At 47.1% G+C, this 13,249-nt stretch overlaps 1 protein-coding gene across 1 annotated transcript in view; it reads right to left on the bottom strand.

Moving 5' to 3' along the window:
• Positions 1–13,249, bottom strand: part of SLC2A13 (solute carrier family 2 member 13) — a 333,838-nt gene that overhangs the window by 82,454 nt on the left and 238,135 nt on the right. Inside the window, exon 5 of the mRNA XM_062195072.1 lies at positions 2,359–2,522. Coding sequence (XP_062051056.1) covers positions 2,359–2,522 — 164 coding nt within the window. The remainder of the gene's footprint in view (positions 1–2,358; positions 2,523–13,249) is intronic.

Genomic DNA, 13,249 nt, shown 5'->3' on the forward strand with positions numbered 1-13,249 from the left:
GAGCTGTCCTGAACGTCAGGGGCCAGCAAGTCCAGTTCCAGCACCCTGGAGGAACTGGTCTTCAGCACATCACTGTCCGATGATAACCTAGTCCATTGCGTGCTGTCCTGAGATCAACCAACTCCTGGTCCGACAGCTCTGACTGAAATGTCAGATCAGACGCCCACATCCCACACTGGAGTACCTGGCTTCAGTACCTGAGTACCTGGCTTCAGTACCTGTCTCCAGCTTCCAGCTGATGCAGATTCTGGGGGGCAACACTGACAGCTCGTGCCACGGGCTTCCTGCTGCTTGTCTGAGAGACCAGGATTGAGCTCCTGACTCCGGCTTTGGCCCTGTCATGGCAGGCATCTGGAGACTGAACCAGGGGAGGGACTTTTCTCTATCTCTAGGTCTACGTCTGTCTGTGTCTACATTGACATTGGTGTCTCTCTCTGCCTCTCAAATAACTTAAAAAAGGAATTATTTTCCTCTATTAAGCAAAAGTCTACAGCATCTACTGTCAGCTGGAATAAGGTATCTATTAGGCTTCTCTTATGCTGCTCCTCAGGCTGTTTAAACCCTTCTGGTCTCTTCCACAGGTTCATCAAAGGAGGTTGTAAAAGGTTTCTGCATCTTCCTGCATAGCATCATTTCCTCTCCCTGGCCACTGCCATCACCTGTGCTCCTTAACCAGGCAATCTCCCGCCCTCCGGTAGAGCTGGTAAGACAGCTCAACTCATACTGACTGGGAGCTCCCCCTGCTTAGGTAAGAACAGGGGGTAGCAGCTCTGTATCTACTGCTCCTTCTAGAACGGGCTGGAGAAGGCTATGCATTCCCAGAAACTGAGTCTGGAAAGCAGCATGCATTTCCTTACTGAAATCTAGGGACAGTGTTGGGTACTGCGGCTGGGACACTGCTTGGCACACCCACACCCAAAGGAGGAGCTCCTGGATACAAGTCCCAGCTTCCCTTCTGATTCCAGCTTCCTGTCAGTGCATACCCAGGAAGGCAGCAGGTGATGGCTCAAGTGCTGGGATCCCTGTCACTCACATGGAAGACCTGCATTGAGTTCTGGGCTCCTGGCTCTGTCCTGGCCCAGTCCCAGTTGCTATGGGCCTCTGGAAAGAGAAAGAATATACGGAAGATCTCTCTCTGTTTTTTTCTCCACCATCCAAATAAAATAAAAATAAAGCAATGAAAATTAAAAAGAAAACTAGAACAAGTCCCTAAAAAAAAGTCTTATCAAATCAATATTTGTGCATAATTTGGTTAAAATGGAATGTATTTAATGCTGCCCTAGAAAATTTACATTTTAATGGAAAATTTATTTCTATTCCAAATAATCTTATAAAGAAGCCATTAGAGGACAGCTAATTGGTAAGTAAGGATATGCTTGCCTTTCTGAAAAGGACTGGCAAACTACATGACATGCCCACAGGAAGCTCATGTCACAGGGTTCTTACTGTGGCAATCTAACAGCCCTGGCCTCACAGAGAACAGTCAGAAGTTAGACACAAAGACACTTGAGGGTAAAAGACGTTTCTGTCTTATTTAGCTATCACAGACATACGCTTGATTCACTGGACTTTACCCTGGAATTTAGGCTGGTTTTGAACATAGAGTCTGTCACTCCTTCGTGGGGAAATTATAGGGTTCTAACACTCTACTATTGAATGAGCTTTAGAAAAAATGTTGTAAATTTATTCTCACATTTTTCTAAACTTAAAAATAACAGGAGTGGGTGGTGAGCCTTGCAGTTGCTCCAGCAGTTGAGACGCCCACACCCCACACTGGAGGACCCAGGCTTAGTGCCCTGCGCTGGCTCCTGCCTCCAGCTTCCTGCTGCTGCACACCTCGGGAGGTGCTGGCAACTGCTCAGGTAGACGGAGTTCTCCCATTCTTGTGGGAGCCCAGGATCGAGCCTCCGCTGTTGGCGTGGCCTGGGCATTTGGGGAGTTAACCAAGGGACAGGCTCAATCTCCCCTCCCCCGCCCCTCAAATAAATTTAAAAATACGAAATCTATGTTAAAAGGTGAGTTTACGAATGCCAAGTTTTTTTAAACAAAGATGGAACAAAAAAATGATCATTCTTTTCGCCTTTGGTTCTCGTTGAGCACAAAGCAAAACAGTAACAGGAAAGTGTTATCCTCCATAGATCCAAACTGTTCCTGCATTTGTTTTCGTTACATTCTAGTTTCTGGTCACATAGTCTAACATGTGTTCAAAACTATTTTTTTTTTTCTCAAAGAACTGTAATTTCATGTTGTTTACCCAAGACATCGGTATCAGAGATGGTACCTTTCTAGTTTTTGGAAGGTTTTCTTGTCTTCATTAGAAAAGAAGTTTATATCTGAATTCCTCACCCAGGCACCTACCTGCTAAGCTACCAAAGGTAAGCTTCCTGCGGCCCACTTTCTCCACAAGCCAGACTCCCACGAGGGTGAAAATGAAGTTCGTGAAGGCCGTCACGGAGGCCAGCCATATGGCCAGCCGGTCGTCTTCCACGCCAGACATCTGCAGAATGGTTGCGCTGTAGTACCTGCGGGGCAGAGAAAGCAACAAATGCTGCTGCCGGTCATTCCAACAAACAGACTCAGCTCCAAAGTGACGGAGCAACCTTGAAAAACAAACCCCAGAAGAACAGCCGTGGCGGCGACATCAAGTCCATCTGGGAATTCACGTGAGCGGTTTAAAGGATTACAACGCTGAGATGTGTTCACACAGATTTGCCCAGAGAAGACCCCAAACCACTGGCGAGAGGAAACACAGTCCACAGATGGGGTCAGTGGTAGCTGCCGGTCCCACTAAATCTCCCAGGGAGGAGTGCCACGTCTGGGGGTTCAATCAGAAGCCACTGCACACTGTGAATGAACGTCCTTGAAAGAACAAGGTGACTCAGGGCAGAGAATAAGACAACGTGACATAAAGGCAGGGAGTGGGCACACGTGCAGGATGAGAACACGTCAGGACGTATCCAGCAGGGTAGGAGAGCAGACCCTGGGTGCGTGTCTGCGAGAACGGCCCTGACGGTATCCAGCAGGGTAGGAGAGCAGACAGGGAGTCCGTGTCCGCAAGAACGGCCCTGCGGTTCCCGGAAAAGCGCATTCCGGCTGCGTCAGCCTCTAGCGTGATCAGTGTGGACAGGCCCCACACTCTTTCTGCACCAGCTGTGTTCACTGGCGATCGGTTCTGCAGAGACCACCAGGCCAGCTCCCTGACGCACCACGGAAGCAGCGCTGCCACACGGAAGGAAGACCGGCTTCTCCCAGGATGGTTCCTCTGACGGAAACAGCAGAAGCTGCGTGAGCTGACTAGTGCTGACCTGAAGACAACGGAATCTAGCACTTGCCGACAATCACTGAGAAGGTGTGAAAGGACCCAAACTACAGACAATACAGGGAGGCTGGGAGACAGGGACCGGGGGCCCAGACAGGAGCCAGGAGGAGTGAGTCCCAGTGTCTAGAGCACCGGGCGTGACTACAGTTCACCACCACCTGTTCTGTTCTTTATGAGCAAGCAGACGAGAGTGCAAGGGTCCAAGCCCAAAGCAGTGGTAAGGGAGGGAAGCCTTAGCACCCTGTGCCAGCTGTGCACGCCTACTGAAATACCACAATGTACTCCAGAAAATGGACAATTATTAAATGTTAATTAACATTTTTAAGGTATAAGGAGAGGGAAATGCTAACTAATATCTAATACTTACACACATCAAACTATCACCATGTACTCCCTCGTGAATACATACAATTCAAATACTAATTCAAAAAACCAAACCCTATAGCAGATTCTTAGTCATGGCTTTGCCTAGCTTTTCAAGTCACTGTAACACAACAAATTAGCTTTACCCAAATCTAACAGTGGGTATGCAAGCAATATGTTAAATCAAGCTGGATATATCCATAGTTGGAGATCTACAGTTTTCAGATATTCATCAACATTTTCAAAACATTTCAAAAATAAAATCTGTTTTCAATACATTTAACTCTCCTTGTTTCATCAATGGCTTCTGTCTGCTAGTTTTTAAATTAATGATAATGGCACCTATGTAAAGTATTAACACCAACATGGGTTCATTCATCTTGATAAAATGTGTTTTCCTTGTCTATACTAGAAACACAATTTATAAAAAACTATGCAGTGTGAAGGATGTGTTTTATTGATTACTAAAAATTATACCAACCATTTGAGGACTTTGAATTCTGACAACAGCTGTCAAAAGAAAAATCCCCGGGGGTATTTCTCCTGCCATCACACAAAGACTGAGTCATCTGCAGTTAGAATACACAGTGATGACAAAAATTATACAATTATGAAAACAACTCCTTCCACCTGAATACTGCTTGAGAGTTTCCAAATTCTACTGCAGAGACTTTCAAAAGTAGCTGCTCAGGGGGTCTCACCAGGGTGGGATCACTAACAAGCTAACACAAACACCAAATCTGGAACCATAGAAAACAGGAATGCTAGAGAAAATCCAGTCAGTTAAGGCTCAAAGAACTTGATTCTTTCCATGCTAAACTTCAGATTCTTCTCAGTGTTTTATGGTACAAATAGAAGCAAGGTGCAAAACAATTCTTCGAAAAGGAGCCTTGGAAAAAACTAAACAAGACAGGGTGGCTATTTTGATATGTGTATTTTTTTTTTTTTTTAATTTGAGAGAGAGAGAGAAAGATGAAAGACCTGCCATTTGTTGGTTCACTCCACAAATGCCCAAATCAGTCACAGTGGGGGAACCAGGCACTAACTCTGTGTCTCCCACACTGGTGGCAGGAACCCAGCTACTGCAGCCATGACTTACTACACCCAGAGTGGACATCACCAGGAAACTGAGCAGAGAGGGGACCTGAACTTAGTACTCTGAGATGTGGGCATTTTAACCAGAGATTTAACCACTGAGCCCAATACTCAACCCTGCTGCTGCTTTTATTTATTTATTTTAAAGATTTATTTATTTGAAAGGCAGATATATATGGGGGTGGGGGAAAAAGAGAGAGAGAATGTTCCATCCACTGCTTCACTCCCCAAATGGACACAATGGCCAGGGCTGGGCCAGACGGAAGCCAGAAGCCAGGAATTCTATCAGGGTCTCCCACACAGCTGCATGGACCGTACTCGGGAGGCAGCGGAAACTTAGGAGATGGCTCCCCCAAGAGAACAAAAGGGTCTGATCTAAGAGACCTCCTGGCCATAGTCAAGGAGGTGGACGTGGGCAGGCCAGAGCCACGGGCAGCATTCTGGGGACCTGTGCATTTCATGTCGCTACCTGGCAACAGGCATGATCCCGCGGACGGCAGCCGCTGAGAGCACGCCGATGGCCTTGCTGCTCCCTCCTGGCGACGGCTGCGTCCCAGCCCCTGGACGGGTGGCCTTGACTCTCTTCTGCATTTTCCTTCCTCTCACTCGTGTGAAGGGATTAGCTTTCATGACTGTCATGAGAGATGGTGCCACACAAACTTGTCATCTTAAGAAATCCCGAGCTCAGAGATGTCCTGGGGGCTCCGGGAGAGGGTCTTCAGGCCTTCTCCGGCCTTGAGAGCTTCCTTTGTGTCCAGGCTCCCCGCCCTTCCACATCCCTCTCAGCCAGGCAGGGTGGGTCAATGGCCTTTGTGTCGTTCCCCTCCAATCTCCTTCTGCCTCTCCCTTCTAACGGGGGGTGGGGGGGTCCTTCAGACTGTGCCAGGGCCCACTCGGTCTCTGCCCGAGACAGACCCAGCAGCACATTCAATTAGTCTGCAACCACAACCTTCCTCTGCCACATGAGGCCACGCAGGCAGTTTCTGGGAGCTGGACTGCACACATCTAGGGGGGGACAATTACTCTGCTTGTCACAGTGCAGGCGCTCATCAGCAGGGCAATGAGCAGAGGCCAAGGGCTCAGAAGGAGAGGGTGACTAACGGCATACCAGGGTTTCCACGGGAAGCACCGGGGCAGAGGAACTCAGTGAGTGACGAAACGCGTTCCCAGGCCACGTGACGACCTAGCTCCGTCAGGTGAAACTCGTCACAGAGCCTGTGAGAGATAAACGATGTGCGGAGTGGCACAGGCAGCTCAAGTTTTAGAACACGCACAATCCAAGGACTCACACGGTGATCTCGGCCAACCACGGATGCGAGGGGCTAAGTGTGTGTGGTTGTCTCCGGCATTAGGCCCTGGCTTGGATTTTCAAAGGACTGCGTATTCAACCAGACCGGAGAAGATCCACTTCCAAAGAGAACAGCGTGGACAGCTCAGCAAGACCCGCTTTGCTTTTCAGACTCCAAGCAGGCAGCTTCCGTTCTCCAAGTCGCGTCAGACATCTGTCAGACGCGACTGTGATCTCCATCAAAGACTCCCTGGGCAACCTCTGATCTCCGCCCACGAGCAACATGGAAAGGCCCGGGGCAGCGTGTTCTCCCTAGTCCTGCGTCACGCTCTCCATGGACGAGCAAGAACGGAGAGGGCCAGGCCCGGACATGCGCTGCATGACCAACCTGACCACGACAGACAGCGCTAGCCAATGTGTCGGCTTTGACCGTGATGGTCTACTCTGAGGGTGAATCTTGAGCGGCAGGAAAAGAATAACTGCGAGTCCTTCACAGGCTTCGCAAAATAAATATTCATTAAGTTAAAAAAGCCTTTGCTAGGAACTTCTGGAAAAGCTGCCTGGTTTCTAAGTTTCTAGAGGCCACGGCCTATCGTTCTCACTACCACCAGTGTCACAGCGCTCACAGTAAGAAGCAGGCACTTAATAACTGCTGAAGTTATTGACGTTATCCCAAACTTGCAAAACTGAATGAAGAATGTTTTTAATAAAACACCGGATGAGACACTCTAATATAAAAATTAAAGGTCGGGAAGAGGGAATAAGGACACTACAACACGAAGATAATAATGCAAAAATGTTAGCTGTGTAGCTGCTACATGTTAGCACTAAAATTCCCGATGGCCAAGGTGGAATCCCCATTCAGCTCCCTGCTAATGCACCCAGAAAGGCAGTGGAAGACGGCCAAAGTGCTTGGGGCCCTGCCACCCACGTGGGAGACCCAGATCAAGTTCCTGCCTCCTGGCTCTGATCTGGTCCAGACCTGGCTGTTGCGGCCATCTGGGGAGTGAGCCAGCAGATGGAAGTTCTTTAGCTCCCTCCATCTCTCTCTGTTATTCTGCTTTTGACATAAACAAACAGCTAAATGGAAAAAAAAAGATAGTTTTAAATGTCTGTCTGACAAAACAAAATACACTGACTCCTAATAAAGAAAAACTCTGTCTGGCATGAAATGACAAAGACTTTAATTTTCTAAATAAACAATTGATACAGGACAAACTCTTCCTGACAATGAGAGCCAGTGTAAGTGGGAAAAATTAACTACCAAAATGTAGTTCCATTATTTTGATAGCCATGCCACCAAGGGGACAGGTGCACCAGGTGCCACTGCAGAGAACTTCCCAACAGTCACCTATGAACCTTGTCTCACTCACATTCTTCTGGGTCAAGGGCATACTAGGATTTAAGCCAAGTTAAACGAAAGGCCTGGGTGTAGAGAGGAGCTGACCCAGCACAAACCCCGAGAGACTTCCATGATACGAGTCATGCTCTTTGGCTTTGAAGCGTCTAGCTCAGGTCTCCCAGAATGCACACTGGCAGGAAGCTGGAGTCGGGGTGGAGCAGGGACCTGAACTCGTGTCCTCTGTGCTGGGTGCAGACGGCCCCACTGCTGTGCCTGACACCCACTTTCTGCCATCGCGTGTTATCTCTGGTTCCAAGTTCTGCCCATATCTCAGGAAAGGCAACGCAAGGAGGGTGATAAGCTAACTTAACACTCTGCTCAGGAAGTGTGAGAGCCTGAGGGTGGCCAAAGCGCAGCAGGAGGTATGCACTTCCTGAGAAACACTGCTCTCACCTAAAGGAAATAAAACGTTTTTTTATTTTAAGCTGCAATGGCTTCAAATGGCTTGAGTAAAAGTCGGCAAGAGTTTTCCTTCTATACAAAAGCAACATAGTCACAAAAATCTGTTAATGCAAAAATATGTTACTTTATGCACATTATTTATAACTCTGAGTCTCTAGGCAATCACAAACTGGGAAAATAGATCAAGTATACACAGGATGAAAGCCAAAAACCTTCAAAAGACGGAAGTAAAGTAGGTAGGGGGTAGACTCTCTACTAAAAATAACCACCAGAAAATATGACAAACAGGCAAAACGCTGAGACACACACAATCCAGTGGGGAGACTTAAGTGCCTCTTATGCTTTCCATGTCTCCAATTGTCTACAATAAGCATCTCTCATTTAAAGATTTTGTTTAGTGCATTTAAAGTTTTGTAGGTTAGATTATTAAGCTTCCAACTCTGTGAACTAAATCTAGAATTATTTTCAGTAAAACAAACATGAAATAATAACAGTGAGCAGCTGACATATTTATCTCTTCACAGAAAGACATTTTTAATTTCTTTTCTTTTTTGCCAGACTTAGTATTTTCTTAAATGAAATAATTCATGTGCTTTTTTGTTTCTTGGTGCCTAAACACTACAAATAAGTTGCAGTAATTAACTCCCAGACTGAATATTACATTCCACAAATATTTATACATGGTAATAATGTTTCAATGGAAAATAAGTACATAATGGCCAAATGTCTCAATTAGATGTCATTAAAATACCATTTATTCTGGTGGGAGTGCTGGGCACAGTGGTGAAGTCCTAGTTTGAGATGACCACATCCTATATTAGAGTGCCCGGGTCTGGGTCCCAGTTCCATTTCCAAGTCCAGTTTCCTGCCAATGCACACTCTAAGAGGCCACAGATGATGGCTCAACTACTTTGGTCCCTGCCGCCCACAAGGGAGACCTGGATGGAGTAATACGTTCCTGGCTTCAACCTGGCCCAGCTGTGGCTCTTGCAGGTATTTGGGGAGTGAACCAGTGGATGGAAGATCTTTCCTTCTGCTTCTTCTGTCTTCTAGGTAAAATGAAAATACACACTAAATTTTTAAAAACGCATTTACTCAGAGTCTATTGTGTACCAGTCACAGGGGGAGACAAAAGCCAAGCACTACCTGGGGAACTGCTCTGGGAGGCGGGGCTTGCAGCCGGCTGGGGAAAGCCCCTGTGCCCAAAGACACGCCTTCCTGGTGGGCCTGGTTTTGTGCGGGCAAGAAGGAAAATCGCCACTGTTACATGCAGGCAGTATTAACGCCATCTCATCCACATAAACAACGGCACAGTGATTCCACCGTGAGGGGCTGCTAGTACAGAACTCCCAGCTGTCCCCGCTCCTTGTCCACGTCCACTCTCCCACCCAGGATGCTCAGTGCAGCAGGCTCTGGTGCAGGTTCCCAGAGCACAGGGAAAAGCAGCGGTGCCGCTTCCGTCCAGAATCATCTTGCCCCTCTGACTACGACCCATTTCCTAAATCACTAACTTCAAATTCTTCTTGCGTCTCTCTCTGTTTAACTAAGCTCTATTAAACTTCTTCTGAAATAAGTGAATAAAGACTTCTGAGTTAATATGGGTAAGTCTGATCTTTCCGTTTTTAAATATCAAGGAGAAAAGGTTGATCAATTTTTAATCGCAGAGGAACTAGTTCAACTGTAACAGCCTTGGGGAAAGGAACTGCACAGAGAAGCCCGACAAACTGATGTATTATTCAACAGCGTATTAGGCTGCCGGCCGATGGGGGCCTGCTGACGGCACGGTGCCCTTTATGTTCAAATGGAGAGCTTCCAGTCAATGCTTGCTCCACTTCCAGTGCACGCATGCGGCACCAGGACACACCTGCTCAGTTCCGAGCACCATCGCAGGGCCCTTCACAGGCAGGACCAACGGCTCCACCCGTCCACACACACGTATGTACACACAGCACGCGTCTACTGAGAGGGCACGATGGAGCCTCACCCGCCACGGTGAAGCTGAAAACCCAGGGGGCACAGGGCAAATACTCAGAAATGACCTTTTCACTTCCTGCTCCTCACCATGAAAACCTAAAGCTATTTCAATAGAAAATACAGACTAGAGAAACAAAATACTGGCAAACATGGAGCATTTTCTGGAGTTGGCTATAACAGCACAAGCCACCTCATGATAAAAGAGGAAAAAGGAGAAGTAGCATCCATTGAGCACCTACTGGATGCCAAGAAGTGTCCCCATGTGCTTTGCATAAGCACCACCCCACACACTCCTAAGAGGCAATGTTTACAAGGCACTTCAGGGAGCGATTAACAGAAATGCTCCAGGATCCATTCTCACACACACCTAGGATCTAAGCAGGCCTTCTGCAAACCCCTACTCAGTTAATTCACGATGCATGTACGGCAGAACACGAGCCCTTACTGGGATCCACCACCTTCCATTTTCTTTTCTGCATGAAAACTATTTTCATCTTCAATAGCTGAAGGTTTTCCGCCTAGTTTAGCACTAACGTGTCATTAACAGTGACAGTCATAAAATCTAACAACCAAAAGAGATCAGCTGGGAAGAGACCTCCACACATGGCATGGCCAAATGGCTGAGCAGCCTGTCTGTCAGGGGATGTCCCAGAGCACGTGGCCCCTTCACGGGACACAGAGCCTCGGCCGGCACAGGAGGCACAACACCAGTCAAACTCTCCCCTACTGGGGTCCGTGAAAACAAACCTAAAGAAGAGGCTCACACAGAGATGTGAACAGCCACTGGCCTTTTCACATTTGTGAGATTAGGGGGAAGCACAGTGCCTGCTCCTTGTGCCTATCACGGCGATGAGGGTGAGGGATTCCCGCACACTGTGCGCAGTTCCCTCCAACCGCAGAGGCTCGGCTCTTTCCTTCCAGCTGCTTCGCTCCCACCACCGGAGCTGACGGCCGGGTCAGTCGCTGCAATTCCTTGGGAGAGTAACTTGCTGTTCTGTCGTGAAGGCCAGTGTGGATTGTTTTAAAGGACGTAGTTCAATAATTCCCAGATTCTCTGTGCTTGAGGCAGGGAAGGCACACACGTGACAGCATGGCTCGTGTAGACAGCAGAGAGCACAGAGCTCCAGCCAAGGATCAGGCCTGGCGCTTGCGGCTGCAAGGAGCCCTCTCCCGGTTCTCTGTCCCCACACTGACCACATCGGGCAAGGGTGCGAGAGGCTGGTGTGAACGGACGAGTGATCAGCAACCCCTTCCCTGGAAATTTCTGGAGCACGTACGTCCCTTGGCCACAGATCCTGACCCTGCTCCTCCTCTGTGTTACCAGAGGCCTGGACACTGTGGGCCTGATCTGGCAGATGGTGGCTGAGAAACGCACTGCCCTGACCTAGCAGTGAGCCACGGAGGATCCACAGCCACCAGGAGAAGCAGCAGGGCCGCCCGGGCAGGTGCTGGGCAGGTGCCGCCGTCCAGCTCCATCCGGCTCTGGGGAGCCAATGCTCCGTGTTCCACTGCCCTGGGGTGTTTTCTGATACACACGGCTGAGCAAGGCTCTCAGAGGCAGCGACGGTGAAACCTGCCCTGTTTTGGAATCCACTGTGACTTGGCAGCCGAGGCAGCGAGTGTTCTGTCTTGTGATCAGTCCTGGCTAATACTTCCTGGGCTGTCCACAGGGGAGTAACAAGCGAAGCAGGCCGTGAGCGGCGAGCTGTGGAGGCTCAGCGCCTTCCCCTATTTGGAAATCTCACCAAGTCACCAGGCGTTACGACGATCCTGACTGATGTGACTTCCGCTGTATCCTGAATCACATAGTACGGGTGACTCACAGAGCTGTGCTCTGTGTGTACCTAAATATAAGCTAAAACTATCCAAAGGTTTTAAATAACCGTAAATGCCTCCTAGTTTTCCTCTGAGGAGTTCAAACTATTTCCTTCATAGAAACACAAGTGGGAATTCAACAATTAAAATAAAAATTCTTCCTCAATTAAACACAACTTCAATGTGTACCATGATATTGTGATTTTAGAAATGTTTACAAACATAAACTAGACAAGAGATTGCTTATGCTTCTGCTAAAAGCACAAACAGATCTCAGTTACCATATCACAGTCTTTCACTTTACAGTTTGTTAGGCCTGTTCTATAGCAGGTAATATGTATCTCACTGTTTATTTTTGAGTCATGTATCACCACGCACTTGACATCACAGAAATCACAGAATTATTGTCAATCTCATACTTGTTGCTAAATTTTTAAACATATGTCTAAATTATTACTTACTCTCTCAAATTACTGTGTCTTTTTCTAAGCATCTAAAGTATTGGCAGATTCTTGTGCTTTTTATACTAAATGTGAAATAGTAAGATTCAGTAATGCAGGGCCGGCGCTGTGGCTCAGGTTAATTCTCTTCCTGCGGCTCCGGCATCCCATATGGGCGCCAGTTCTAGTCCTAGCTGCTCTTCTTCCAATCCAACTCTCTGCTGTGGCCTGAAAAAGCAGTGGAAGATGGCCCAACTCCTTGGGCCCCTGCACCCATATAGGAGACCAGGAAGAAGCACCTGGCTCCTGGCTTCAGATCAGCACAGTTCTGGCTGTTGCCGCCATTTGGGGAGTGAACAAACGGATGGAAGACCTTTCTCTTTGTCTCTGTCTGTAACTCTCCCTCTCAAATAAATAAAATCTTAAAAAAAAGATTCAGTAATGTAAGTACAGCTTTCTAATTCTTATGCCATGACTGTTACTTTGAGATGCAGTAACATAATTACAGTTTTCTAGTTACTGTCCTATGAACGTGCACAATGTACACATATGGGGTATACATGGGGTATATGGGGCATACAAGGTATACACATGGGGTACAGCCCCGCAGGTGCTTCGGTGCTCAGCATTTTACTTTGTCATCTAAGCCACAGCTGTCGCTTTTATCATTCAGTATTTCAAGTATCTTTATGAGCAGGCCCTTCCAAGCCTGTCCCTGGGCACCAACAATTTCTGTGTCTACACTGCAACCTTAATTCTCTTCTTCCCAGAAAAGCAAGGGACCTACATCATGTGAGTACAACAGATTCCAATTCTGATATAATTATATTACACTTAATATTTCCATATTATTCTGATGAAAATCACAATAATATAGCTTTTGTATATTCTCTACTGAGAAAGACACTCCACACTACTGTATGAGAGAAACCAATAAGAGTTAACAAGAATAAGAAAGAAACATCCACGTTAGTCACTTACATTAGACTGGTCAATTTTCTAGAAAAATTCTAGGCAACATTCTAAGTGGGAGCTTGGGATTTTTCAGTATTTTATCTGTATCTATTTTATTGAAAGTAAGTATTCATTTAAAGTTTTATAGCTTTGTGTGATAAAATAAAATTCATGATGAACTTAAAAAAGTCAGATTT

This window comes from Lepus europaeus, chromosome 6 (assembly GCF_033115175.1).
Source record: "Lepus europaeus isolate LE1 chromosome 6, mLepTim1.pri, whole genome shotgun sequence".
In the NCBI taxonomy this organism is placed as follows: Eukaryota; Metazoa; Chordata; class Mammalia; order Lagomorpha; family Leporidae; genus Lepus; species Lepus europaeus.